General features: G+C 34.3%; 1 protein-coding gene across 2 annotated transcripts in view; it reads right to left on the reverse strand.

The window, feature by feature from the left end:
* The window catches only part of LOC148950047 (uncharacterized), a 505,353-nt gene that overhangs the window by 19,240 nt on the left and 459,788 nt on the right, over nt 1–26,325 (reverse strand). For both annotated transcript variants that reach the window (XM_089092089.1, XM_089092088.1), the window contains exons 2-6: nt 21,368–21,578; nt 13,224–13,399; nt 11,106–11,244; nt 7,320–7,466; nt 994–1,209 (exon numbers count right to left, since the gene is read on the reverse strand). In XM_089092089.1, the coding sequence (XP_088948215.1) occupies nt 994–1,209; nt 7,320–7,466; nt 11,106–11,244; nt 13,224–13,399; nt 21,368–21,578 (889 nt within the window). The remainder of the gene's footprint in view (nt 1–993; nt 1,210–7,319; nt 7,467–11,105; nt 11,245–13,223; nt 13,400–21,367; nt 21,579–26,325) is intronic.

Raw genomic sequence — 26,325 nt, forward strand, 5'->3', positions numbered from 1 at the left:
TTCCCCAAGGCAAGGTAACGCGTCTTATAGGACGAAATGAAAAAGGGCTTTCGGCCATTTTTGATAGATAGACAAGACTCAAACAACTCAACAATGAATTTAAAACAGTAAAAGCAAATAAAACATAAAATACCCAGTGCAAGACCGGCAAAACCCGGAGAGAAATAATTTATCAAAACGATGTTTCTTAATAAAAGAACTTAACCCTATCTGGACTTTTATTCGTTCAACATCAAATCGAGGAAATCAAAAGGAAAAAAATTTGAAGGGCTTCACGATGCTTCAGCTTGGTTCAATAAGTCACAAGTTTTAAATGCAGGACAGAAAATTAGAACGTGTGATTACCTATTTCCTGACTAATTCCCAGTCAGAAAATTTTGTTCATCAATGTTGCAGTTTTTTTCTGCCCTGAGGTTCTCAGTGATTAAATTATTAATTTCTAATTTAATTCATGAATTTATTAAATTTTTAATTAGATAATTAATTGATTTTTCCATAATTATGAAACTCGTATCATGCATGGGTCCGTAGGGTCCGACTCGTCGAACTGTGTTCCAGAGAGCATTAGGGTAAGTGAGTACCTACGAGCTTTAAGAAGTCACTGAGCAACTATCTGTTAGGTAACAGCTGTGTTTATTTTTTTTTTTTTTTTTTAAATGAGTTAGTGATAGATTGGTTATCTCCTTTCGGATTTTACTCGATTAGTTTTTCGTCGTTAGCTACTAATTAGTTAAATTGTTAATGAGTTAATAATATCTAACTACCCCCCTACAAGTTATTTTTGTATTTTTCTTTAGGGGGTTATTAGCAGTTAGTTAATTTGGTATTTTGTTTGTAACAAAACTGGATTGACCCAATTGATTAGGAGCAGTAATTCAAAAGCTGTTGCCAATAAATTGTTAAAGTAAGATTTTCCTTTAAGAAAAAGTTATCCGTAGCGTTTGAGGAAAAGAGACAGACAGAGTAGTTTGGACGGATATAAGAGCGACAAACCTGAACACAGCGCACAGTATCCTCGTGACCGACCATCGTCACCTTACAAGCTATTCCAGACCATTGTAAATTAATTGAGAGATCCCAAACCTTGATTGTTCGATCAGTTGATCCACTAATCAGCCTATTATCAAGTAAGTGAAGACACCTGACTGTACCAGAGTGACCACAAAGCGTAATAACAGACCAGGGACTATTTGTACGCATGTCCCACACCTACAACGAATCAATTTGAAAAATGTCGCGAAAGGAACATTTCTGATGAAAAATACAATAGAGAGAAGTATACAATTACAATATAATTAATTAAATTATTTACATTGCATATAATATAAATTATAATATTTAAAATATTGTCGATAAATTATTATACATTACACAATTATCATACATTAAAGTATTGTATTATTATAAATTAGTTCTTCTAATTTACATAACGACACATATATCGTATACTAAAACTGCTGTTACTAAAATCACTACAGCACCAAGCCATCTAAGGCCAGCACAGCTGTAGACGCTCCTCCTCCATCCCAATCTATTCAAAGCTTCCCTTTATCACCCTCCCAAGAAGTTCCAATTTACTTTAGATCCTTTTTTACGACCTCATCCTTTCCCTTTCTCCTATCATTTCTTTCGGCTACTCATAGATAGAAGGTCGAAAAGGACGATCTTTGGCAATCTGTCATCCTTCATCCGCAAAATGTGTCCTATCTATATCAACCTTTCTCTCATTATAGCTCCAGAAAGCGGGATAGAACAACATATTTTGTAAAGCTTGCTGTTTGAAATACATGAAATACGGGGAGTCAAAGGGGTACCCAAAACTATCCGTAGGAAATTCCTCTAGAAAATATCTAGCGAATCCTCCTCCGTCTTCCGACGCGCCCACGTTTCAGTAGCCACTGTCATTAAAGTAGCTTCCCATATTCTAATCTTAGTTCGCAGACTATCTTCCCAACTCTTTTCAACTGTAAAAAAATACCCTGGGCCATGGCTAATCTACTTTAGCATCTTCGATCAATAAAAGTTCAAATAGGGATAAAATCCTTTTAATAGACAGTGATGATGATAACAGTGATAGAAATTCACAAAAATACCAGATATTTCGGTCACATATACAGTGACCGTCATCAGTAGTAAAACTAAAATAAAACAATTTAAAACAAAAGTTTATATACTAAATCAAATAACACTACATATTATTTGAATCTCTAATTCTTTTCAAAGCAAAGGCGGAAGCTATTCTCTTTGACCTTCTTGGATTCGGTTCATTAGCGTTCAATGATATAACATTTGGACAAAGGTCAACTACATTGGGTGAATTGAACTTTACTCTGTCAGATTTTAATAAATTATCATAGATAGAATCCAGCCCATATTCACCTGTATTTAGATTCAAAGCAATATTCTTGAATAAAATTTTCTTTATTTCAAGAATTTCACGAAAATTTTGCTTTAAACCCCGATCCCTAGAAATCAAAGAGACATTCTCGAACAAAATAAAATGATCTGGAAAATTAAAAATGTGTTCTGAAAGGGCTGAAGTGAAATCTTCAGACTTAGAATCTTGCTTTAAAGCCGAAGAAATAGAATCTTTATGTTGTAGTAATCTCATTTCCAAACTCTGGTTAGTACGTCCCACATATGAGCTTCCACAAGTACATGGGATCTGATAAACCACACTTTGTTGCCCCAATGAAGTTAGATCCTTCCAAGAATTTAGAAAACTACTGGAAGGATCACAGAATTTCTGGGAAGGATCTAACTTCATTGGGGCAACAAAGTGGGGTTTATCAGATCCCATGTACTTGTGGAAGCTCATATGTGGGACGTACTAACCAGAGTTTGGAAATGAGATTATTACAACACAAAGATTCTATTTCTTCGGCTTTAAAGCAAGATTCTAAGTCTGAAGATTTCACTTCAGCCTTTCAGAACATATTTTTAATTTTCCAGACCATTTTATTTTGTTCGAGAATGTCTCTTTGATTTCTATGGATCGGGGTTTAAAGCAAAATTTTCGTGAAACTCTTGAAATAAAGAAAATCTTATTCAAGAATATTGCTTTGAATCGGGATACAGGTGAATATGGGCTGGACTCTATCTATGTTAATTTATTAAAATATGAGAGAGTAAAGTTCAATTCACCCAATGTAGTTGAAATTTGTCCAAATGTTGTATCATTGAACTCTAATGAACCTAATCAAATAAGGTGAAAGAGAATAGCTTCCTCATTTGCTTTGAAAAGAATTAGAGATTTAAACAATATGTAGTGTTATTTGATTTAGTATATAAACTTTTGTTTTAAATTGTTTTATTTTATTTTTACTACTGATGGCGGTTACTATATATGTGACCGAAATAGCTGGTATTTTTGTGAATTTCTGTCACATCATCACTGTCTATTAAAAGGATTTTATCCCTATTTGAACTTTTATTTATCGTCATGGAAAGGCAGTGTGGTCTCCGAAATTATTTAGCATCTTCATTGCATTCGCCATCTTTACTAACAATACTACCCAGGTAAACAAAGCTATCCATTTAATTAATCTTCTTGTCACCAACACCACCCCTTCGTCTTCATTTATTCCTACTCCAAGCGATTTGATCTTCTTAACATTAATCTTCAAACCTATTATTGCACCCTGAACTCTCAAAACCTCAGAAAAGTCATTTATTTTACTAGCATTCTCATCTAGACATTCAAATTATCTGCATAATCAAAGTCTAGGAGAGTTTTACCTTCCCATTTGGTTCATGTTCTCTCAAAGCCTTTGCTGTGTTCCTCAGGACAAAGTCCATCAAAATGATTTATATAAATATGGATAGAACGCAACCCTGCTTAACTCTAAAATCATTACGAAACGAGCTACTAGCTCCATTTCCTACCTTAACCGGTGCAGCATTGTTCTGGTACATTTTACTAGCATTTCCATCTAGAACATTCATAAATCATCAGCATAATCAAAGTCATAGGAGAGTTTTGCTTTCCCATTTGATTCCATGATCTCCCATAGCCTTTGCCATATCTCTTAGGACAAAGTTCATATAAACAGGGGTAGCACATAACCCTGCTGAACTCCTTATTCGATATGAACCCAGTTGCTAACCTCATTTCCTACCTTAGCCACAGCAATATTGTTCTCTTACATAGCACTAGTCAGTTAAATGTGTTTATCTGGTATGCCATAAGGATAGGACCTTCACTAAAGCTCTTCTATCAGTTGAATCAAGCGCTTGGTCGACATATCCTCCCCCCTTTCTAAAACTACGCTGTTCTTCTCTTAAACCTTTGTCTACAACTTCTCTAAGTATAACCGTACTAATTAATTTTGTTCTTATGGAAACCAAACTAAAATTATTATGTGTACAATGTATACATTATATGCAAACTATTTTTAATCACAATTAAAGAAAATATAGTAAGGATGACAAACATCAACAAATTGACATAATATATGAAATACACGCGATTTTTAATAGCCAAGGAATGTGTATAAATATCCGGCATTTTTACATATTCTTTCAGTTTATTGATTGTGGCTTTTTGCACTTTTATTTTAGATTTTGTTATAGATATATGAAGAAATATCCGGTCTTCTACATAATATTTCAGCTTATTAATTGTGGTTTTTCTGTGGCAAAAAGGCGAAAAGTGGCAAGGGAGGGGCAAGAGGGAGAAATTTCAGTGATACAGAGAAACACTAACAAATAAGAGATATGCTACGAAAAATGTACAATAAAGTATCGCCAATCAGCACAATGTCAATCAGTTTTGGCTTGTATTTTATAAAACAAAATAAAAACATCTTATATATGCTAAAAAAAATATGTCGTTATATATACCGTTAAATTTTCCATCTTATATATGCCGTTAAAATTTCCTAACGCTAATATCAAACTAGGGAAAGAGCACAGTTACATGAACCCTTAACGTTTACTTTGTTGATTGAATATTTATAGATGGCAATATTCAATATTTATGTGTCCAAATTGGCCTGTCACAAGGGGTCGAGGAGAGGCAACCCTGGAGGTGAATATAAGCAAGACCTGACATGACTTTGAACTGTTCCGTAAACCTCAGGTGGTTTATGGACGACTATTATTACCAGTTTTACCATTATTACCATTATTATTTATTATTATTTATTTAGTTTATTATTATTATTTATTATATTATTTATTATTTAGTATTATTACCATTATTACCTATTATTACAAAGAAAGGTCTTTGGTTTTTCCTGAAAATGGTAAACTCACAGTTATTGTTTAAGATACTGTTAGTAATTTAGATAAAGCTTAATGTTGCATGCACAATTTTACATTACAAACTTTTGAGCATTAATGTTGTACATTATCTCATTTTATGCTTATCTTATTAGTCTTATCAAATTATCATTTCGTCCATGTGACGACTAAAAATCACATCCGGGACATTTCCAAACTTCTGAAATAATTGTCAAGAAACAATATCTAGGTTAATCTAGACAAGGCAATCAGCAGGGCAATATGTTTCGAATTGTGCATTATGTGTTAAAGAATATTACTATCTTATATTATGTGGCTTTCCAGCCACTGCTGGCTTACGTGGCTTTACCTATCGTCACTGTTACGCCTAGAAGTCGTATCTTATATTTTCACATACCTGAAGTAATTTTTCAAAAACTATTTACTATGCTGTTCTCAAAGGGAAAATCGGCAGCATAATGTACACATTGAAAATCAAACTGTAATTGAACATACTTTGCACTTATCCTCTTCCCTTTTAGAACAGCTTAACAAACGGTTTTGGGCAATTATTTCAGCAGTTTGAAAATGTCAGCTACGTCCTTTAGGCGTAACTCTGACACTATGTTCAATCCCATTTTAATCCTCGTGACCTGCATTACCCTTCTCGTCGTCTCTAAAAATGGCGTGGCAATTACCTCTTTTTGGCAATTATCTCGGAAATATGAAAATATCAGATACGACCTTTGGGCGTCATAGCTACAAATTATATAATAAATACTATTATTTTCTTAAATTACTCATATTAATTATATTGTTATTATACTTATTTATATTATATTATTTTATAATATATAATTACATTATTACAAATTATATATTATAAAAAAAGAGAGAAGAAAAGCAAAAACCAAGTTTTATAACAACAACAAAAATACTGGAAGCAGCAAAAAATGGTATTTCAAGAAGACAGCGGCTTCCTTTCTTCAGCAATATTATGGAAAGTCCCCGGCCCCCTATCCCCCCCCAAAAAAAAAATCAGATTTTGTTCACATATTCTCAGCCACAATGGGAATGATTTAGACCAGAAAAAAAGAGAATCAAATAAATAAAAAACAAACAATGTGGATATCAAAATTGAACAAAACCCAAATTTGAAAAATTAAAAAACTATCAACGCGGAATAAAATACCAGAAAAAAAAAGATAAGAAAATCAAGAACAAAAAACCCAAATCAAAAAGGACAGCCACACACTCAAAATCTAACGACTAACGAAGTTCTCCATTATAATCGAGACAAACGACTCTTTTCCTCGCTTTAGTTTTGTGTGGTGGCAGGCCAATGTGGTTTACAAAACCATAAATTATTCTTACAACTTAGAAACAAACAGCTTTCTAAATTACAATCATACCTTCAAATATTTGATATTTACAAATCAAGAGCTTAAGTACTGAACAGGAGTTATCAAGAAAAGGGGGGGGGGGGGGAAAATATAAAACATTAAACCAAATATATTTTTTGAAGAAAAACCCAACAAGGGAAAGAACTACTACTTTTGACTACCCTTATACCCTTGACTACCCCTATACCCTTACTTGACTCTCCGGCATCAAGGAAAATCAGTTAAAACCAACAAAAATCCAGCAAAGAGCCAATCTATCATCAAATCGATTCCATTTGGTGGTATTTTAGATGAATCCTTTTTCTGGCTCTTACAGTACACCCTCAATTAGTTTTATATTCTTGAAAACATCATCCCTTAATAAACCTAAAAGTCCAAATTTGTTTTTATATTTTGAAAAAAAAAAATAACGCTCCTCTCAACACAACAAGTGCTACGGTTTTCTAGTATTTGGAAAACTATAATGCTCCTCTGAAAAGAAAGCCTGAAACTTCCCCTTCCTCAATGATTTTTTTTGGCGAATTCTTCGCTTAATTTTTTTTCTTTATTTAGGATACCAGGTTGCTGTAATTCTTTAAGATATTTATTGGCCTAATATACACCTTTTTGGTCTCCTCGGCTCAAGCTAGATGACTTCAAATCAAGCGCTAGATACAAAAGGAAAAGAGAGACAGTTAAGGAGAAAAGACGAACCCGAATAGTTTTGTCATGAGATCCACTAACAATACGGGATCCATCAAACTGAATGCAAGTAATAGCCTGAGTGTGTCCTTCAAAAGTACGAACGTGACAATATCCTCGTCTCCAATTTCTATGTAATTTATACCTTTCAACAAATACCTATAAGGAAAGAGTTTTATCTGACGATGTTATTGACAACTCGTAGGCAATTCTAACTTGTATTAGGGACTTACGTAGGAAGAGGTTACGGCCAAGCGTCTTCCTCCGAAATGTCGCGATCTGTTTCAAATTGTTTCCACGTTTTATGCCCTTTTTTTTTTAGAGCTGGCCTATTTTTTAGAAGCCTTGATCTCCCCCCCCCCCTAGACAAAAAAACGTCTGTGTACGTTTGCTTCATGTTGCAGTCGATTAATGAGCTCATCTGAAATTTTAAATTAATGCGCATAAGTTATTAAAATTACTTCAACGCTTTGGCTTGCACCTAATAATTTGTTTTCTGTTTTAATTTCCTAGAATTGATTCTATTCAATAATGAATATGTTACCAAAAGCTTTCTTTAATTTAGTTACGTAATTGCTTGTTTAACTTGAAAGCAAGATGTAAATATCAAAATATAGCACAAGCAGACCTAACCTCCCTCCCAAAAAATTATTCATTTGGACTGTGTAAGTCTATTTTCTTCATATAAGTTTATTGTGTAAATAAATTTGGACTGTGTAAGCAAATAACAAATACTTATCACTAACCAATATAGGTTTCTATTTTTATTTTTATAACTTTAGTATCTAACTATTAAGGGATGGTTGAGTTCAAATATAATATTAAGACATAATTATGAGAATAAAAACCAAATACCTTAACCGTTATGAATGTCAAACTTGTGTTCTCCTCAAGGGGGGGGGGTTCAGGGTTGCATCCTCCATCTCCCCCCCCCCCCAAAAAAAAATACCCGACTTGTAGAAACGTAACAAAAATGCATATAAACAAATTTGTGATGCTTTTTAAGAAGTTTTTCTTGTTTTAGACATATGGACTGTGTAAGTCTATAAGAATTGCAAAGACTGTAACAGTCTATATCAAATTGTTATTACTTACCAATTTAAGTTTCTATTTTTATTTTCATGGCTTTAATATCTAACTACGCAAGGGAAAGTTGAGTTCATATATAATATTACGACAGAATTATGAAAAAAAAAACAAGATGTTTGCTTTAGGCTACAAATATCCGTAAGCAGTGGCGGATACAGGGGAGGGGCGAGGGGGGCACGCGCTCCCCCCTAAAACAGTCTAAAGTAGTGTAATTTACTTAATTAACGCAAGTTTGCGTTAATCAAACTTGCGAAGTTTGTCGGATCAACCTATTTTGCCCCTCCCCCTAAAAAAACCTGGATCCGCCACTGTCCGTAAGCAACATTAATATCCATAATAATATACCATAAAAGGATGTGTCTACTACATGAAATAATACCCAAACTTTTCCCTCAAGTTAGATAAATTCAAACGCGATCATAAGCCAGGGCTTTGCAATCAGAAAACTATAATTCCTGACTAAGCATCGGTACTGTTTCTGTTTTTTTTTATCTGTTTCTCTTTTTGTCTAGCCCGTTTCTGTTTTTCCAAAAAACAGATCAGAAAGGAGAAAAAAGTCACCTGTTTTAGATGTATCTGTTTCTGTTTGTTTTTTTTTATCTGTCTTTTCTTCCGTTTCTGTCCTGAAAAACAGAAACAGCGCCAATGCTTATTACTGACTAGAATTACAAAAATTTTAAGTGTCAGATTTAGACTCTTTTGTTACAACAATACTTTGTGCCACTCAGTATTAGACCATATTGATATATTTATTGCTATAAATTAAGAAATAAACCCAAATTGACAGCACAACTGTTCAGAAGCCAATCTCAAAGCATTGGGTGTGAAATTTGAAGGCGAGTGATCAGATTTTGCTTAATGTACCGAAGACAGTAAGCAGTGGTGTAATTGCGTGAAAATCCTGGGACGGAGGGGGGGGGGAGTTGGAGCCAGTTTTCTCAAATCAAGTGAAAATGACATTGAAAAATTAGTCATATAGTACCATAAAGGCAAAGATATACTAAAGAGAACTTACGCGTTTCTCTGGATGCTTGAATTATGCAGGCTTATTTTAGTTTCGACAACATTTTTCAAAAACTAAATTTCAGCTGGGTGGGGGGGGGGGGTCAAGCTATCGTCTGGAGGGGGCAGTTGCCCCCTACTCTATACCAAAATAAGCCTCTGACACTAAGCATAAAAACAAATTTGTTGTCCCCAGGAACCATCTTAGGTCTATTCACGAGTTAAAACCACGTTTTTTTTAAGGATTTTTCAATTAGTGTTTTCGAAATGGTGAAGCTTTTAAGGCAGTATCATGTTTTTGTCACTGTTGCCATGTTGAAGCCTGAAAATAAATAATCTAAACTAATAAATCATGAATGGCTTTGCCTTTCTAATATTGTTGTTTTTGGCATTGTTTAGCCAGTTTTTTAGTTGTTGTGCTATTTCTATGGTTTTTTTTTATTATATGACCCCGAAATGCGAATTCAGCCCTTTGGGGCTTGTGATAGTCATTTGTTATACCAAACACTCAACCAAAATATCTTATTTATCCCCTCCTAGTTTAAACAAATTTGATGTTAATACCTTTTTTTTTTTAAAGGCATGTACCTAATCTTGTCTTGCATTATAGTTGATCGTCGTTCTCCTACTTTTCTGGATCAGTTTTTTAAAGAATCATCTCTCCGGCCAGACCCACTTGGCAATAATGAAAACAATAAATCATGAATGGCTTTGCCTTTCTGATATTGTTGTTTTTGGCATTGTTTAGCCAGTTTTTTAGTTGTGCTATTTCTATGGTTTTTTTTTATTATATGACCCCGAAATGCGAATTCCGCCCTTTGGGGCTTGTGATAGTCATTTTTAAAATAAATATCTTATCTTATCAAATTTAATCTGCTTTCCATCCGAAAAATTTAAACATTAGCAATGTGTTCATTCCCTAAGACAACTATACCTTAATAGGTCAACTATATGGTTTAATCTATTTTTGGCTGATTCTTGTTGATTTCAACAACGTTTTTGTAGATTCCCTTATTGCACTATCAAAAACTGCATAGCTGCATATGGAGGTATTTCCAATTTAAAAATTGAATTGTCAAAATGTTTAATTTAATTTTCAATTGCATTGTCAAAAACTGCATAGCTGAATATGGAGGTATTTCTAATTTAAAAATTGAATTGTCAAAATTTCTAATTTAATTTTCAATTGCATTGTCAAAAACTGCATAGCTGAATATGGAGGTATTTCTAATTTAAAAATTGAATTGTCAAAATTTCTAATTTAATTTTCAATTGCATTGTCAAAAACTGCATAGCTGCAAATGGAGGTATTTCTAATTTAAAAGAAGTGTCAATTTGCAAGATAAATCTAATTGTGCATGTTCCAGATCGATTATTTCCAACAATCAGACTTCATATTTACTGTCCTTTGTACTTCCAGGGCTAGAAAGACGAAGTATTTTCATTTAACAAAATGAGATAAGCTTTGAAAAAAAAAGCTTTTACATAAAAAAAAGGCAGAGCTTATTTGGCAAACGCTTTTGATATTACTCTCTTCAACTCAACAGAGCCATCTTCCATTCAATGAGAACGCTTCAAAATAAATGGCACTGTATTTCATCCTTGTATTTTTTTCTTTAAAAAAGGTTAAAAAGCCTCGGCTCCACGAACTAATTTTTTAAGGACCTTATAAAATAAATATAAAAAAGCAAGGCGAAATAGGTTTACTCTCTTCCAGTCGACAGACCCATCTTCCTTTCGATGAGAACGCATTTGCCGTTCGTGACCTGTTTTGGAGAAAGGCCAAGTACTGCTTAAAGCTAAGCGCTGCCAGATCCTGACGTTAGATGCCATACTTCGCCATAACCTGTAAAAATATTCACCTGATTGTATATAATTGTAATTAGAAATTTGGAGTGATAATATAATAATTCTACCTTAATTACAAATTTAGCACATAATTTAAATTATAAACTTACAATCATAACAACAAAATTGAATTTTGAACAGATTCAAAAGTTGTGATCAATGGACAATATGTATCCTATACTTGTCTTGTAGAATCCATTTTGGCAAATTATTGGTAAATAGCTGCTTCAGATTCAGCTATTTTAAGCCACATTGAGTCATAAGAGCCATAAGCATATCAGAGGTTTTTTTTTGAAGAGGCTTCAAGGAAGTTATAGGCTTCGAATTCTTTTCCTAAGCCTGACAAAAATTTAAAATGTTTCAGTATTTTCATAACAAATCTTCTCTTAATTTTTTAAAACATTTTATTTAGTTTTTTATTAACATCTTTCAATTTTTTTTCGTGATCAAATCGTACAACCTGAACATCATATTTAGAGGCTATCATCCAAAGAAGTTCATTTGTGTCTTTAAAAATCTGAAAACTACTTATACTTATCATGTAGGATAAATTACTCAATGTCTTGTTCTTTACTGTAAATAAAATTTTACATACTTCTGCATGTGGCTAAGGGATTCGAACCCCCCCCCCCCTCTCACCCGAAATGTTTTTTCGATTCGTATAAAAACAAAAGAAATGAATATAAACAAGTTTTGGTGCGTTTTTAAAGTTTTATTGTAAGACCCCCCCCCCCCAAGAAAAAATCCTGGATACGGCCCTGGATGTATACCACGACATAAAATAGGTCACACAGAAGGACCTTTTATAACTAAAGAACAATAAACTGTAATTATGGGCAGCAACAATAAAAATAGCAAAAATAACTAGTGTTTACATTGGAGCATTGTTTAAAATGCATGAATTAACCATTAAAGACCTGTCCTTTATTTTGGCTTTTTTTTTTTTGCCGATAGCTTGGCTAGTGTTAACATCTAGAGACCACATCTACCTTCTGAAAATTTTCAATTTTAAAATATTTTTTTTTCAGAGGATCCAATTTTTGATTTATAAAATTTGGTTTTGGACTTTCGCAAATTATTAAATGAACACCAGATTTTGATGCCTGGAAGACGCCTGCAATTTCATTAGTAGGCTATTTTCTGGCTATATGTACAACACATATACTACGTAAAAGATTTGGCAACCCTGGGAGCAGCACGTGTGCCGGTAAATAAAAATACATTGGGTAAATACTATCATGAAATAAATACCTTTATGTAATTTTACTAGTAATTTTGTTTCTACAAGCTTACGGTAAAAATTTATTAAAAATTTTTAGTGATGCTCTCCAACAATTCGAGACAATAATAGTTAAAATTGTTGATAGATTTTGAGCACGAAATTCAAAAATTCGAACATAATGTAATAAATTATAAATAATAAGTACAGTATTACGGGACCCAGAGATCGAACCGTGCTGTAGTAACTCACTGCAGGGCCGACGAATGGACCTTAGCAGTCAAGAAGTGACGTTAATCCGATTACCTACCTTAAATATCTGTGGAAGGCTTGGATATTCCACAGTTTTATGTTGTATTTTCTTGAGCCTGTCTTGAAGTTTGAAATGTTGTTTGACACCTTTGTTTGTATTTGAAGGTCCTCTTTTCAAACCTCTTGTCTATTTAATATGAATTTTTTATGAACAAATTACTGTTAATTAACAATTATTTTTCTGGTAGCTAAATTAGTATTAATAGTTGGGACCAGGGTTGCCACCCCTAGTGATTTATCGCTATTTCTAGTCATTTTTTTATATTGCATAGACTAAAAAATCACCAAATCCGCCCATAAATCAGATTATTGAAGGTAACAATCAACCAACAGATCACTAAAATCTACTGATTTTTTCTTAAGGGGTGGCAACCCTAGTTAGGATGGAGAATACAGGCCTTTTGTTTCACGAGCTTATTCAAAATGACAACAATTCAATTTCTTACCTGCAAACTCCCTGAGATCTTGCAAGAGACTTGCAGTCAAGTAAAGACAATATTTTTTCCACAACATTTGCAGGCAGGAAGGCAAAAGGATCCTGACAATTAGGAATGCAATAACAATGTAGTCTGTCTTGAACAACGGAGGATATTGTATGATTCTGTTCTGGACCACACAGGGGCTAAAATATGTTTGACAAGTAAGTATGACATAAACAATACATCTTCAAAACACATCTTTGGGAGGGTATGCGTATAACTCAGCCCCCGTTCAATTCAACTCATTTAAACCAACCCTCTCTCAATTCAACCCCCGTTCAACGAAACCTACATTCAGCTAGACACTATTCAGTAAATTTACTTTGGTTGACCACATCAAAATGAAACATGCTAAACAAATAAAAGTAGTACCCAGGTCTGGGTTTATCAATAGGCCCACTAGGCCTGGCCTAGGGGCGCACAATGCCACGGTTGCAATCAATTATCACAGAGTGATTTTGTCTTGACAAACTGGACTGGTATGATTTATCGTCAAAGTGCCAGGTGCACTCTGCCACCGCGCTGCCTACTCACAGAAAAGTGACTTTAAAACAGCACAGGAATTCCATGGTCACTTATAAACTGTCAGATGTCTCACGAGAATGGCAGCTGAGAGTTCGGTATCACCCCTCTCTTTAATTACTTTTGGCTCATCAGTTGCATTATGTTCAGTACTTTCACTATCCGTGAATTTTCGGGAATAACCCCGAAAATCTCGCAAAAACGCTTCAGCCTTTAAGCGTCAAAGCTTTAAATCCGGCCCTGGTAGTACCATTAGATTCATTATTTTATGCTCTATCCAAATACCAGTCAATTTTTCTGAAAATGCACCCCTCTCCGTTGATGGTCCCATATATAACCTTGATAACATATTTCTCCGTTGTTTTGCAGCCCGTGATACGTTATTTATTCTTTGTTAACAGCTTTTCTCGAATTGTTGACCCCTTGAAAAGTGTTCCGCCAAGAGATTTCAATATAATAATTGGATAAAAATGTTGCTTGAAAAGAATTAAAATAAGAACGCCAATGGAAGGAAAAATGATGATTTGACTAATAGAAACAAGCCGCAATTATAAAGTAACAATTTCATTACTTTTACTAAAATGTTTTAGCATTTACTCTTAATTTGTATATGTCCAAGGGCTTTAGCTGGGACCACCAGAGGGAGATGGGGTGGGGGGTATTGGCAGAAAAACGACCATGATATTTGGGAAGATTTAAAATAAAGAATCTAAGGGTACTGCTTTATTTTATTGGCATGTTTTCTTTAGATCTGGTGAACCACAGCAAATTTACCCCCACATTCATCCTAATTTGCTGCAGAGGTTGAATTGAATTAGGATTGAGTTGCATTGGGGTTGAATTAGTAGGGTTGCATGAGGATTGAGTTAAATGATGTCATGTTAAATGAAGTTTGAAGTGCCGGCGGTTGAGTTGCAAGAGGATTAAGTTAAACGTCTGTTAAGTTGAACGGGGTTGAGTTGAACGAGGGTTAATTTAAATGGGTTGAGTTACATAGGAAACTCCCAGGAGTCAAAATTTAAAAAGAGTTACATTTGAAGTATGTACATAGGTAAGGGGAAGAAAGGCTTCAGACTGGTCCCTTCACTCCGGTTATCCGAGATATAGAGATGTCTTCAATGATTTACCGCATAGTTCTCTATATTTTTGATAAAATAAACCTGTTTTTTTGTTTTTTTCTAATGTTCCCCCACCTAGAAATCGAAGAAAATTTTCATCGTACTTGCCTGAATTTCAATGTACAGTACTTTTTTGCGAGTTTCAAAATACAGTTCGCCCCAACATAGCTGAAACCCCGTATTTTTCAAAAAATTCTTGAACGGAAACCTAATCCATTAGTTAAATACATGTTAAATAGATTTTTGTAGTGCTTTCAAAATATCTGAATTCCTTCCAGAGCAACAATAGCCTTAGATCACTCAGCTTTGTCTCTGTTCATTGTACCCTGCACAATATCAAAGTTGTCACAATCCTATCCATAATTCTTTGCGGATTATGAGTGATGGAGAATGGATTTGTTATTATTATTTTTATTTTATATTTTATTTATCTATATTTTTTCTCATATATATAGGTTATACTTTATCTATTTTTGGTTTATTTATAATAGTTTTAATTAAATACTTGAGATTTATGTAAATAGTTGAGTTAATAGGTAAGTAGTTACGTGGACTTTCGCGCGATCGCAAACCTTCATAGGCTTTTTCCAGCGTGAAAGTGTTGTTAAATTTATTTATTCGTTTGTGAATGTGGACTAATAAAACTTATGAACTTAAAATTCTACACAGACTCGACGGTTGGGCTAGTAAGATAATTTTTATAGGGAACATGCAAAAAAAACAACCTTTTTATGCAACTGCATTTCAATTCCACGGGAGGGGGGCTGTATAAAAAGCGCTCTAAAGATTACTTATTGGACCACAAAATTACTGATCGTCCTCTTACCTCTCAAACTTTATAAAAAAAAATGCCAAGACTCAGAAAAATACATTACTTCTGCTTAAAAAAAAAGAAAAAAAATCGATAGAGTTATATCCGTTCATGCCCACCAAAAAGAGAAAAAAGAATTTATGCACAACCTTCCTCCTCCTACAATAGCTTCCCTTTATTATGCAAGTACTTTAATTTGGTACTGCAATGCTTACTGCAGTTTGGTGCAACTTGGGCACTCCGTTCTTTCGAGTGATAAACACCGATTCCTACTACCCCCCTCCACCACAGTTAACAGAAACACACGCCACATGAATAAGCTGGAATCAGTACGCTGGAGGACAAATTGCATCAGCAATTCATTCGTTCCTTTTTTTACTAGTGTTATTAATCGTACTTAGTGTATATATATATATATATACTTTACTTACTAACTTACTTACTTAGGTCCAGGCCATCCTCGTGGGACGTTTCGGGGCCACTCCTCTTGCTAACTCATGCGTAAGGGCTCGGTACGTTGCTCTATCTGGTGCAATACGTGACAACTGGGCTATCTTGACATTGTCGAAGTAGAAGTTCTCCATCCATTGTTTTCGTGGTCGGTCTCGTTGACGAAGGCCATGGAGGGATCCTTCAGGGGCGATTTTAGGGAGGCGGCATGGCTCCATTCACTTGACGTGGCCGAGCCAGCTTAGTTGTTGCTCCTTGATTTTACTTAGAATGGTTTCAGTGGACTGGAGCCTTTGGCGTACTTCCACATTTGTGATTCAGTCAGTGTATTTGATTCTACCAATACGACGGAGGCATTTCATCTCAAAAGCTAAAAGTTTTCTTTCGTCTTCGGTTTTCAGAGCCAATGTTTCGCATTCATAAATAACTATGGGGATTACTAAACGGTTGAATATGCGCATTTTGAGTTTGTTGGCTAGGTGGTTGCTTTTCCAGAGGTTGGCTAGTCTTCGGAAGCTAGAGCAAGCAAGTGCAAGTCGACGTTTCACGTCAGAGCCAAGGCAATTATCTGAGGAGATTAGGCTACCAAGGTACAGGAAGTGGTCAACTGTTTCAACCTGTCTCCCACTTATGGTGATAATGGGCGGGTTGTCTAGTTTACGTCTCGTAGTTACCATGACTTTGGTAGTAATGTCAATATATATATATGTATATATATATATATATATATATATATATATATATATATATATATATATATATATATATATATATATATATATATATATATATATATATATATATATATATATATATATATATATATATATATATATATATATATATATATATATATATATATATATATATATATTGTTGCAAAGAGTAGCGTAATTTAGTTGCGGTGTCAGCCGTAACTACGGCAGCTATTTTCATTAAATGAATCTTGAATCTTTAAAGTTAGGAGCAGGATAAAAAAAAACGAACTAATTGATTCTCCATTTACCTTAAAAACGTAGTGCTAATTTATGCTAATAATCGTGAATATCGTGCAGTAATTTTGGAAGACAATTTGTCATTGTCAAAAACACGCTATCTAAAATATTCCATAGAATATAAAAATTATTTGCGTTTACGTCTCTTTTTCCCAATTGACATTCAAAGACAATTTATTTTCCTCTTGTTCAATTCAATTTATTATGAGCTTAAAACATCATACTCTCAGCAAAATCACTATCAAAATACCCATTATTTTCTATTCAGAAGCTAAAGGAAAACCCAATTGATCATAATTTTTCTTTGCCTCTAGGAGGAATCCTGATCAGGAAACAAGCCAAAACCAAAGAAAACATGACAGTCTTAGCCACAATGTTAACCAAATAAGCTTAGATATATGCGTGTAAAAACATTGCAACCTATACCATTGAAACAGTTATATAAAACAATTTCGAAGCCGCAGAATGCTGAGTTTAGGGTCAAACTAGGACCCTAAGGAGATGCGACATCTTAGATTCTGGCATTGTTTTAATTCTGAAACAAGTGACATTTCTGGTCGGGTTATGCTGGGGCTCTTGGTACACCCTGGGCAATATTAATCAGTAGCCTCTTATAAAAGACTAGAAATAAATGGACTGCCACAAACTGAGAATTCTCCAACCCGAGTTCGTGGACCTTTTCCTCTCTCGTTTTCATTGGGCTTCACATAAAAGATCAAAAAGAAAGAAGGAAGATTACACGAGAAGGTCGCACAGAAATTCCTTATTTTCCTTAATTCCTTATTATTTGGATTCCGGTATTAATTTCCCGGTTCTTTTAGATACTTCCGGATACAACTTGGAGTTTGTAAATAGAATGGAGAGAAAAAAAGGTGGCTTAGCATTTTATATTGCTGATTACCTTTATTATACTTTGCTTAGTGATCTGTGTAAGCATTTGGATGGAATTTTTGAGTCTATTTTCATTGAAATTTTGATTGACAACAAGAAAACTATCATTGGGGAAATATACCGCCTACCAAGTGGGTCGATATCTTCTTTTCTAGGAATGTTTAACAAGATTATGTCTGAAATATTCAGAAGTCATTATAAAATTATCCTTTTAAGAGATTTCAATACTGACCTGTTAAAAACTTCACTTACAAGTTCTTATGACTTTTTATCCTCTGCTTTATCCTTTAATATGTTTCCTAGTATCACTATTCCTACTAGAGTTGCAGCAGCTTTGATAAGAGTAATCGATAAACTAGTTCATATACTTTTCGAGAAAAAATTGCACTTCTTGACTGCTTCCAGTCTTCCATCCCACTTTTCTAGAAAATGGATAGCCTGAATGTGATATTTACACACCAACCGTCTTGCGAAGTGCAAAACCATCTTTTGAGGTATGAGTAATCACAGTAAAGGTAATGTCCTTTTTCTTGGTAATGTCCATTTTTCAAATGAGTAATGACAATAAAGGTAATAATGATAGTCGATACAAAAGGAAACTCAGTCTGTCTATAAGAAATAAAGAAGAGGAAAAAACCAGACACCCTCGGTTAAAAGGCACGAGTACACGGCATTCAGGTAACCGTAAAATCTTAATAGAAGTCTTTACTGTATTTAGACTCGTTTGGATATAGTGACAAAATAAGTGTATTTGTGCTTATTTTTTCTTGTGCAAGCATATTTAAAAGAAATAAAACTAAAAACAAAACTATTAGCCTGGACTAGGAGATTGCTTAGCTGCGTTAGCCTCAGGAGGCTTGATGCTGCAGTGAGTTGTTAGTAGTAGTAGTAAAAATTAATAATTTGAAAGCATCCATACAATTACACATTCACTTCAAATTCATCTACTGTGTTCTTCTTTAAACATTCCCTTCTCCTTTGTTATATAAACTCCTTCAAACGGAACCAAATAAAGCAGTTAGATTAATCTTTAACTAATAATCGATAATTATTAATTAATTAATGAATAAATAATTGACTAATGGTTACTTAATAAATAGCTGATTGCCAGCTATGCACTTCTAAGGTTCATCGGGTTTCTATTTCTCAACATCCTTTCCGTATCAATGTCCCAGTTTTAAGAAAAATAAAACTATGTAGCCGATTTCGAGGCCAAGCCCTGGCACGGCTACGCAGCAGGCTTGTATATATTGATTCTCGCTGTCACTTTTCTTCTAACCGCAGACAATGTGAGCCTCTTCTTGATGTCATGGCCTCACCATAGACTTGATACAACCACCCTACAAGCTCTTCCTTAAAGTTGTGGCCTTTTCAGATCGTTTTTGCGGCCAGAAATGTCAATATGCCAGTTTTAGGAAAAAAATTATATAGCCGATTTATAAGCCATGCAGGCTTGTATATTTGATTCTGGTTGTAAGTAGCAACCTCCAAATAAATCACCATTGATTGCTACTCTTTCCTCAGGAAAATGGATGGCTCGCCAATTAATACATATAACGTTGAAGGGCCCCAATGACTTGTAATCTACAGTTGCGTAGTTTATGGCATCTTTGTAAATTTGTACTGGGTTTTGCGCCATATTTTATTGGTTCGAGGATTGTGATGGCCTTGCTTTTCCAACGTAATATTTCTGCCTTCTTCACTTTCATTTTTGACTCATTCTGATTCCAGCTGTTGCTTGTTTTTTAAGAGCAGCAATTCTTTGTTCTTCAATGTCATTTTTGACATGTTCTGATACTCGCTTTGTCGCCATCACTTGTAATTCTCGTTTTCGCTGATCTTCTAACCGCATATTTCTTTGTTTTTCACTTTCATTTATAATTCGTTCTACTCCTCGTTGTCACATGTTTTGTAACCGCATATTTTTTGTTCATCACTTTGGAGTTTGACTCGTTTTAATTCTCGCTACCACTTACCTCCGAACCCCTAAAACAGGTGGAAAAAACATCCTTCTACCTCCGCTGTAGGAAACGTCAACTTTAAGGCATTAATTCATGCAGCTCCAAAATCTACGATTATTGACTGTGAAAACGAGTGGATTCTATGGCTCTATTTCTTCCAAGAGACGGGTATATGTGGCCTGGGATTTATTGGGGAGAATAATGAAAAGGCAAGGGACGGTGTTTCTATCAAGAAGAGCGTGAACGGTGTAAAGCTGATAATAAAGTGGGGCAATTTTACAGGTCCAATCTACAAACCTGTGATCGGACCTGCGGAGGATATCCATATTTCCCCAGGGTCCAAAAATGAGCAACAATAGGGAACCTTTTACACCACAATTAAACAGCAGAAAATTCTCCTTGGTGAGAGTTTCCCAAAAATTATCGGCTTTCAGGGAAGAGGGGGGGGGGGCGGGGGATACGCCACACTCCAAAATATTGAAATTACCTGCATAAAACAACCATCTGTCGTTTTCTTAAACCACACTGTCCTTCTCTTAAAACGGTATCTGCATCACCATTAAGTCTGATAAGTATCATCATAATATGATGGAGTGAATGAAACCTGCATTTGGTGTTCATGGACCTCCTGCTTTATGAAGAAGACGAAAAAAATTCCTTCAAACAAAATGCACTGTGGCCAGACAGTATATACCTGAACTGAAAAGAATTTGAAAAAAAATTGAAATTCTAAAGGGAATTCAAAAATCTAAGAGCCTTTTCGCACGACTAGGTTTAACCCATGATAAAAAAAAGAACATCAATAGGAGATCGAAGGAACCTTCAATCACTGACAAAATAATCGACATTCATACGCTCTCAGTTGTTGTATGGTAGCCATCGACGACCAAACGATCCTCAGATCAAATTGAGAAACTCGCTTCTCCTTGAAGGCTAGCTTTACACTGGGTTGCCACCCGGTGAAAAAAAAATCACAAGACTTTAGTGATTTTCTTCAATAATCAAGTGATTTATGTGCTGATTTATGATTTACTTATTTTTTTGTTCCAGTAATATAAAAAATCACTAGAAATAGTTATAAATCACTAGGGATGGCAAAACTGGCTATATACTGGATAAATTTATGCAAGAGCCCTTCCAAATCAAAACGAATTAGTTACAGCTCTGAATTAAATGCACGAAATATGAATAGTTTTAGTCAGTTGTCCAACTGATTAGATCCAGGGAATCGAAAACTCTATAAAAATTCATGTAGACCTCATTTAAAAGAAGATGTTTCACCATCGTCACAATTTTTTTGCTTTGTATTCCTTTGGCTTGTAGGTTAATTACGACCATTATCATTATAAGCTTGTTTACTCACCAAAATCGCTTGAAGGAAAGACGTTTTTTCCTGGCCAGAAAATTCTTCAAACCATTTGACCATTAAGCTTAACTTCTCTTGATTTCTTTTAAATACCGTACTGTGATCAGATTTGTTGCTGCAGCCAAATGATGTGTAGTCATCAGATCTGTCAGGAAAAAAATCTTCGTCTCTACCAAGCCGCAATATTTTAGATCCTTGACATAATTGCCTAAAATGAAATTAATATTGATAGAAACAATAATGAAACCATACAGCACCATTTGGAAGACAAATAAGCAAGGCTGGATCCAGAATTTATGTTAAGGGTGGGGGGTACAACAACTTAAAAAACGCATCAAAACTTGTTTATATGCATTTTTGATACGTTTTTATGAGCCGGACAAAATTTCGGAGGGTTCAAACCACCTACAACCCCCCCCCCCCCCTGGATACGGTCTTGCAAACAGGCCAACATTTGAATTAATTTTTATTCAGGAGGAATGACCGTAGAAAATTAAAAAAAAATATATACACAAACCCAAGCAAGAAAGCACATAACCTTGAATTAGTTTTTATATTTTTACCAATAAATACCACACATAAAGTGACACTTGAATTAGTTTTGATTGTTGAAAAGTAAAATCATTACAAAAACAGACAAAAGTATACCCTACTTATGATAAAGGGGATAAGAATTCCTAAAGTTTAGTTTTATTGGGCAATGCCATAAATGTTTGGAATCATTAAGCACTATTGATAGTTTTGAATTCAATTATCCAACACCAATATGTTTGACGCCTTCAGATTTGGTACGTTTATACAAATAGTAAAGCATTTTCAAAGTAGTTTATTCAAAATAAAGCATTGATGTAAATAATAAGACAAATTAAACAAGAAATTCTAGCGCTGGAATTATTTAGCAATGCTGTAAGTGTTTGATATTACTGAGCATTTATATTTTTGAATTGAATCTTGAATACCAGTTAAAAAAAAAAAAAAGTTTTTTCAACTGAAAGTAAGGAGCAACATTAAAACTTAAAACAAATAGATATTATTCCGTATATGAGGGAACTTCCCCCTCCCCAATCCTTTGCGCTTTATACTGAAATTTTTTAAGAACTTTCAAAAACGCTTCTTACTCTAGTTAAATAGCCCTTATTTTTCAGGAGATTTTCATAAAGCATTGGTACAGAAAGTCAGACTTTAGCATAAAGAGCAAGGTATTGAAGAGGGGAACAGTCCCCTTATATACCGAATAATTTCTGCTCGTTTTAAGTTTCAACATTGCTTCTTCCAGTTGAAAAAACAACTTATTTTTTTCTATTTAATTTCTGATTATTTCTTAAATAATGCTGGGAAATCCAAAATTCCTCTCCATGGAAAATCCTTAAACGAAGACTTCCTTCATGGAAAATTCCCCTCAAGTCCATCCCCACTGGAGTATTTTATCTTCACTAAAATCCTCCCCCCCCCCCCAGGAAAATTCTTAGGGATGATTTCACCTAAAAAAATTTCCCTAGCACTTTTATTTGAAGAAAGACTTGTTTTTATTTATTTTAAGATCATTTTCTAAACCATACCAGAAACCCCCCTTTTCTTGAAAACTTTTTCCAGGAAATCCCCCCCCCCCCAAATGGGGAAGTTTCTCCCGTGAAAAATTTTTCCATAAAGAATGTCTCCTGCAGAAAATTCCCCCGTGGAGAATTTCTGCCGCAACCCTTCCCCCCTCCCACAAAAGAGAAATCCCCGAAACACTTCCAACTCAACTGGAAATTTTCCCCAGAACATTCCCATATGTAAAATTCAGTTTTCAAAGAGAAAAAAGGACAAATAAAAGAATTTTCTATAGAAATTCTGGTAAATCCCACCCATATAAAATTTCCCTCGAACGTTCATCCATGAAAAATTGCCTCCCCATAGGAAGTTCTCTCCGTGGACCCCCCTCCCCCCCCAAAAAAAAATAAAAATGTTGGTATACTTCCCAAGAACAAATAATAAGTCACCCTTGGAAAAAAAGCAAATAAACATGCATCTTTTGGCAAAAATACTAAATTCCGTGTTTTTTTGCAGATTAAAGCTTAAAACATCTACAACAGGGTTCTCTGATATGCTGAATTTGATTGTGTAATTTTCATTATGGTAAAACTCCTTGACTTTTGGGGGTATTTCTCCCCTTTTCAAAATAACACGAAATGTATTCAGGCTTATAACTTTTGATGGTTGGCATTAGACTAAACTTAAAGAACATTTTACATTTGCAATCAGCATAAAAACCCAATTTTTATGATTACCTATTGTTATCAAAATTCCATTTTTTAGAATTGTGGATACTATGGGCTGAGTTGCTCCCTAATTGCAGTTTATTACCATAAACTGTTAGAAAACCATTATATTTGACATGTTTAGAGTTAGTAACTACAAAAATGTATTTTTTTAAAGTAAACTACTAGATCAGTATTATCACTCCTGGCAAAAAAAAAAAAAAAAAAAAAAAAAAAAAAAAAAAAAAAAAAAAAAAAAATCTATTATGGGGAAAATATAAAATTAAATATTTATTTTTATAGGGACTACAGACATTGACTTATGGTACTCAGAGATGCCAAACTTTGCATAATAAATATAAAAAATAAATAATAAACAAAAATAAACACATTTCTTTTTATAGCAGCTTCAGAAATTGACTCATGGTACTCAGACTCAGACATGCATGGTATTCAGACATGCTGATTTCATAAAGATTGCCCTCTTTTTGGGTGCTTTCCTTTGTTTTTAAAATTATACAAACATTTTTATAAACTAATAACTTTTAATGTTTAACTTCTAGCTCCAAAGAAGTTTCACTTCAAAGCCCCAGGGATTTTAAACATTTGGAATTACCACAAAGAGCTGATTGTTTGATGTAATGCTATAAAAATATAGATTTTTATACTCTTGCTATTGACAAGGGTTGCTTATTACTCCCCAGTAATTATCACAAACAATTTATTTTTTTAAACTTCGACTTCACCATAAACACAGTTGAGTGTGGAAAACCAAGAAGAGACCATTCATTCAAAAGTTTGTAAAAAGTCAGGTCAAGAGTTGGTGAAATTGTGGTGCAAGGCACTACTATTTTAGTAGCTATTTTTTTTAACTAGGATAAATGGGCTGATGAAAATGATATAAAAATCAATGAAAAAAGATCGGTTGCAGTTAGTGAAACACAGAACATTAAGTATGTAATGTCACTCAAATCAATAAGTAAAATCCATTGTCATTCCTCTCCCCAAAAAATCAGGGCTATCATCACCTCTTCTTTTCCTACTTACAAGTATTGAAAACATCAATTTAACTAGTCTTATGGGGTAAGAATTCCTGATTGCCACACACTATGTCTTCTAGAACCTTACACTCTATGTTAAAACATGAGCAGGCTAGTCCAACTTCAACCTTGGGTCAGACTATTCCTCTTTACAGGAAATTAACGTGTTAGGACCAGGTGGAAATGGTGAGCTTCACCAGCCCCAGGGTTGTATTAGGCTATAGCACCAAAAGCAGACTCCTTACCAATGAATTTTAATTCATCGTCAATAGTAATGCAAAGAAATTGCTCATCATTTACAGAAGAGATTGGATAGCCAAAAAGAAAATAAGGGTCATGAAGAGTTTTTTTTTTGCCAAAGTGGATGACATGTCTACTAAATTTGGGGGGTCAACTCTCAGCCCATTGACCAAACATATTATTCTGTGGAAGAGTGTGATCTTGACATGAGGAGACTGGCCTAACCCCTTTTAATGAAGATGAATACTGTCATCATAAGATGCAATACAACAATAAAATACATCAGAGCTGTAGGCTATATGGAATCATCAGAGGGTGCAGTGGATTGTCAAAAAGGAAATTGAGATATTTCAAAAGAGCACAAAATAATCGAACCAATAGTGCTGTATCAGTTTTGGTCAATATATAATTCAATAACTTACATAGGAACAAAATGAACATACAATACCTGATTCCTTTTGTAATCTCTTTCAAAATATGATAATCAATTTATCCCATATACAGCCCAAGGAATATTTAAGAACTATAAGAAGACACCAAAAAACAAAATTTTTTGCTTTATAATATCCAGGATGTTTCTACTAATTACATTATCATGTGTCCGTCCGTTATTATAGGGGAGAGGGGGTTATTTCAAATTGTAGTATCCCTTACTTGCTTGTTTGCATTTTGTGTATGTGTGCTGTTATATATTGCCTGTGCTTTTGCTTATGCTTGCTGTTATGTATTGCTTGTGCTTATCTTATGATTGCATTACTTCAGGTTTTGTGACCTGGTTTTTTTAAGTAGACTATATGCTTGAAGAGATGATTTGTTACATGGTATCAGAGTAGAAGATGGATACCACCGTCTCATATCCTGAGCTGAACTGGGAATCAGACAATCTAAAAGAAGCCTGGACAAGATTTTAAGTCATGCTAATCTAATATTTGATGGACCCTTGGGTGGAAAAAAATGAGAAAATCAAGTTTGCATATCTGCTAATTTGGCTTGGAGAAAAAGGATGAGTTGTGTTCAGCACATGGATGCTAATAGCTGATGAAAAAGACGAAATTAGTGTATACCTTGCCAAATTCGATGACTAATTTAGTCCATAATCAAACCCCATATTCCCCTGATGTATATTACACAAACGTGATGAAAGGGAAGGCGAAATTATAGAACCATATGCAACTGAACTAAAAATCTTAGTGCGTGACTTCTCACATGAAGCTATGATTGTTGACAAAATGCTACGTGATCACCTCATCCTTGGAACATCATCCCAGAAGATTTGTGAAAGACTTCTGCAGTTGGGATCCAAATTGACAATCAAAGTAACAAGAACTTATACAGAAACACAGATACAACTTAAGACAATGTCAACAGAATCAACTAGTCATGGGAAACAAGAAGTTAATATCATCAAGAAGAAACAAAACAGACTGTAGAAGCC

This window comes from Artemia sp. Qi Xiang Cuo, chromosome 7 (genome assembly GCF_049724085.1).
Source record: "Artemia sp. Qi Xiang Cuo chromosome 7, ASM4972408v1, whole genome shotgun sequence".
Classification (NCBI taxonomy): Eukaryota; Metazoa; Arthropoda; class Branchiopoda; order Anostraca; family Artemiidae; genus Artemia; species Artemia sp. Qi Xiang Cuo.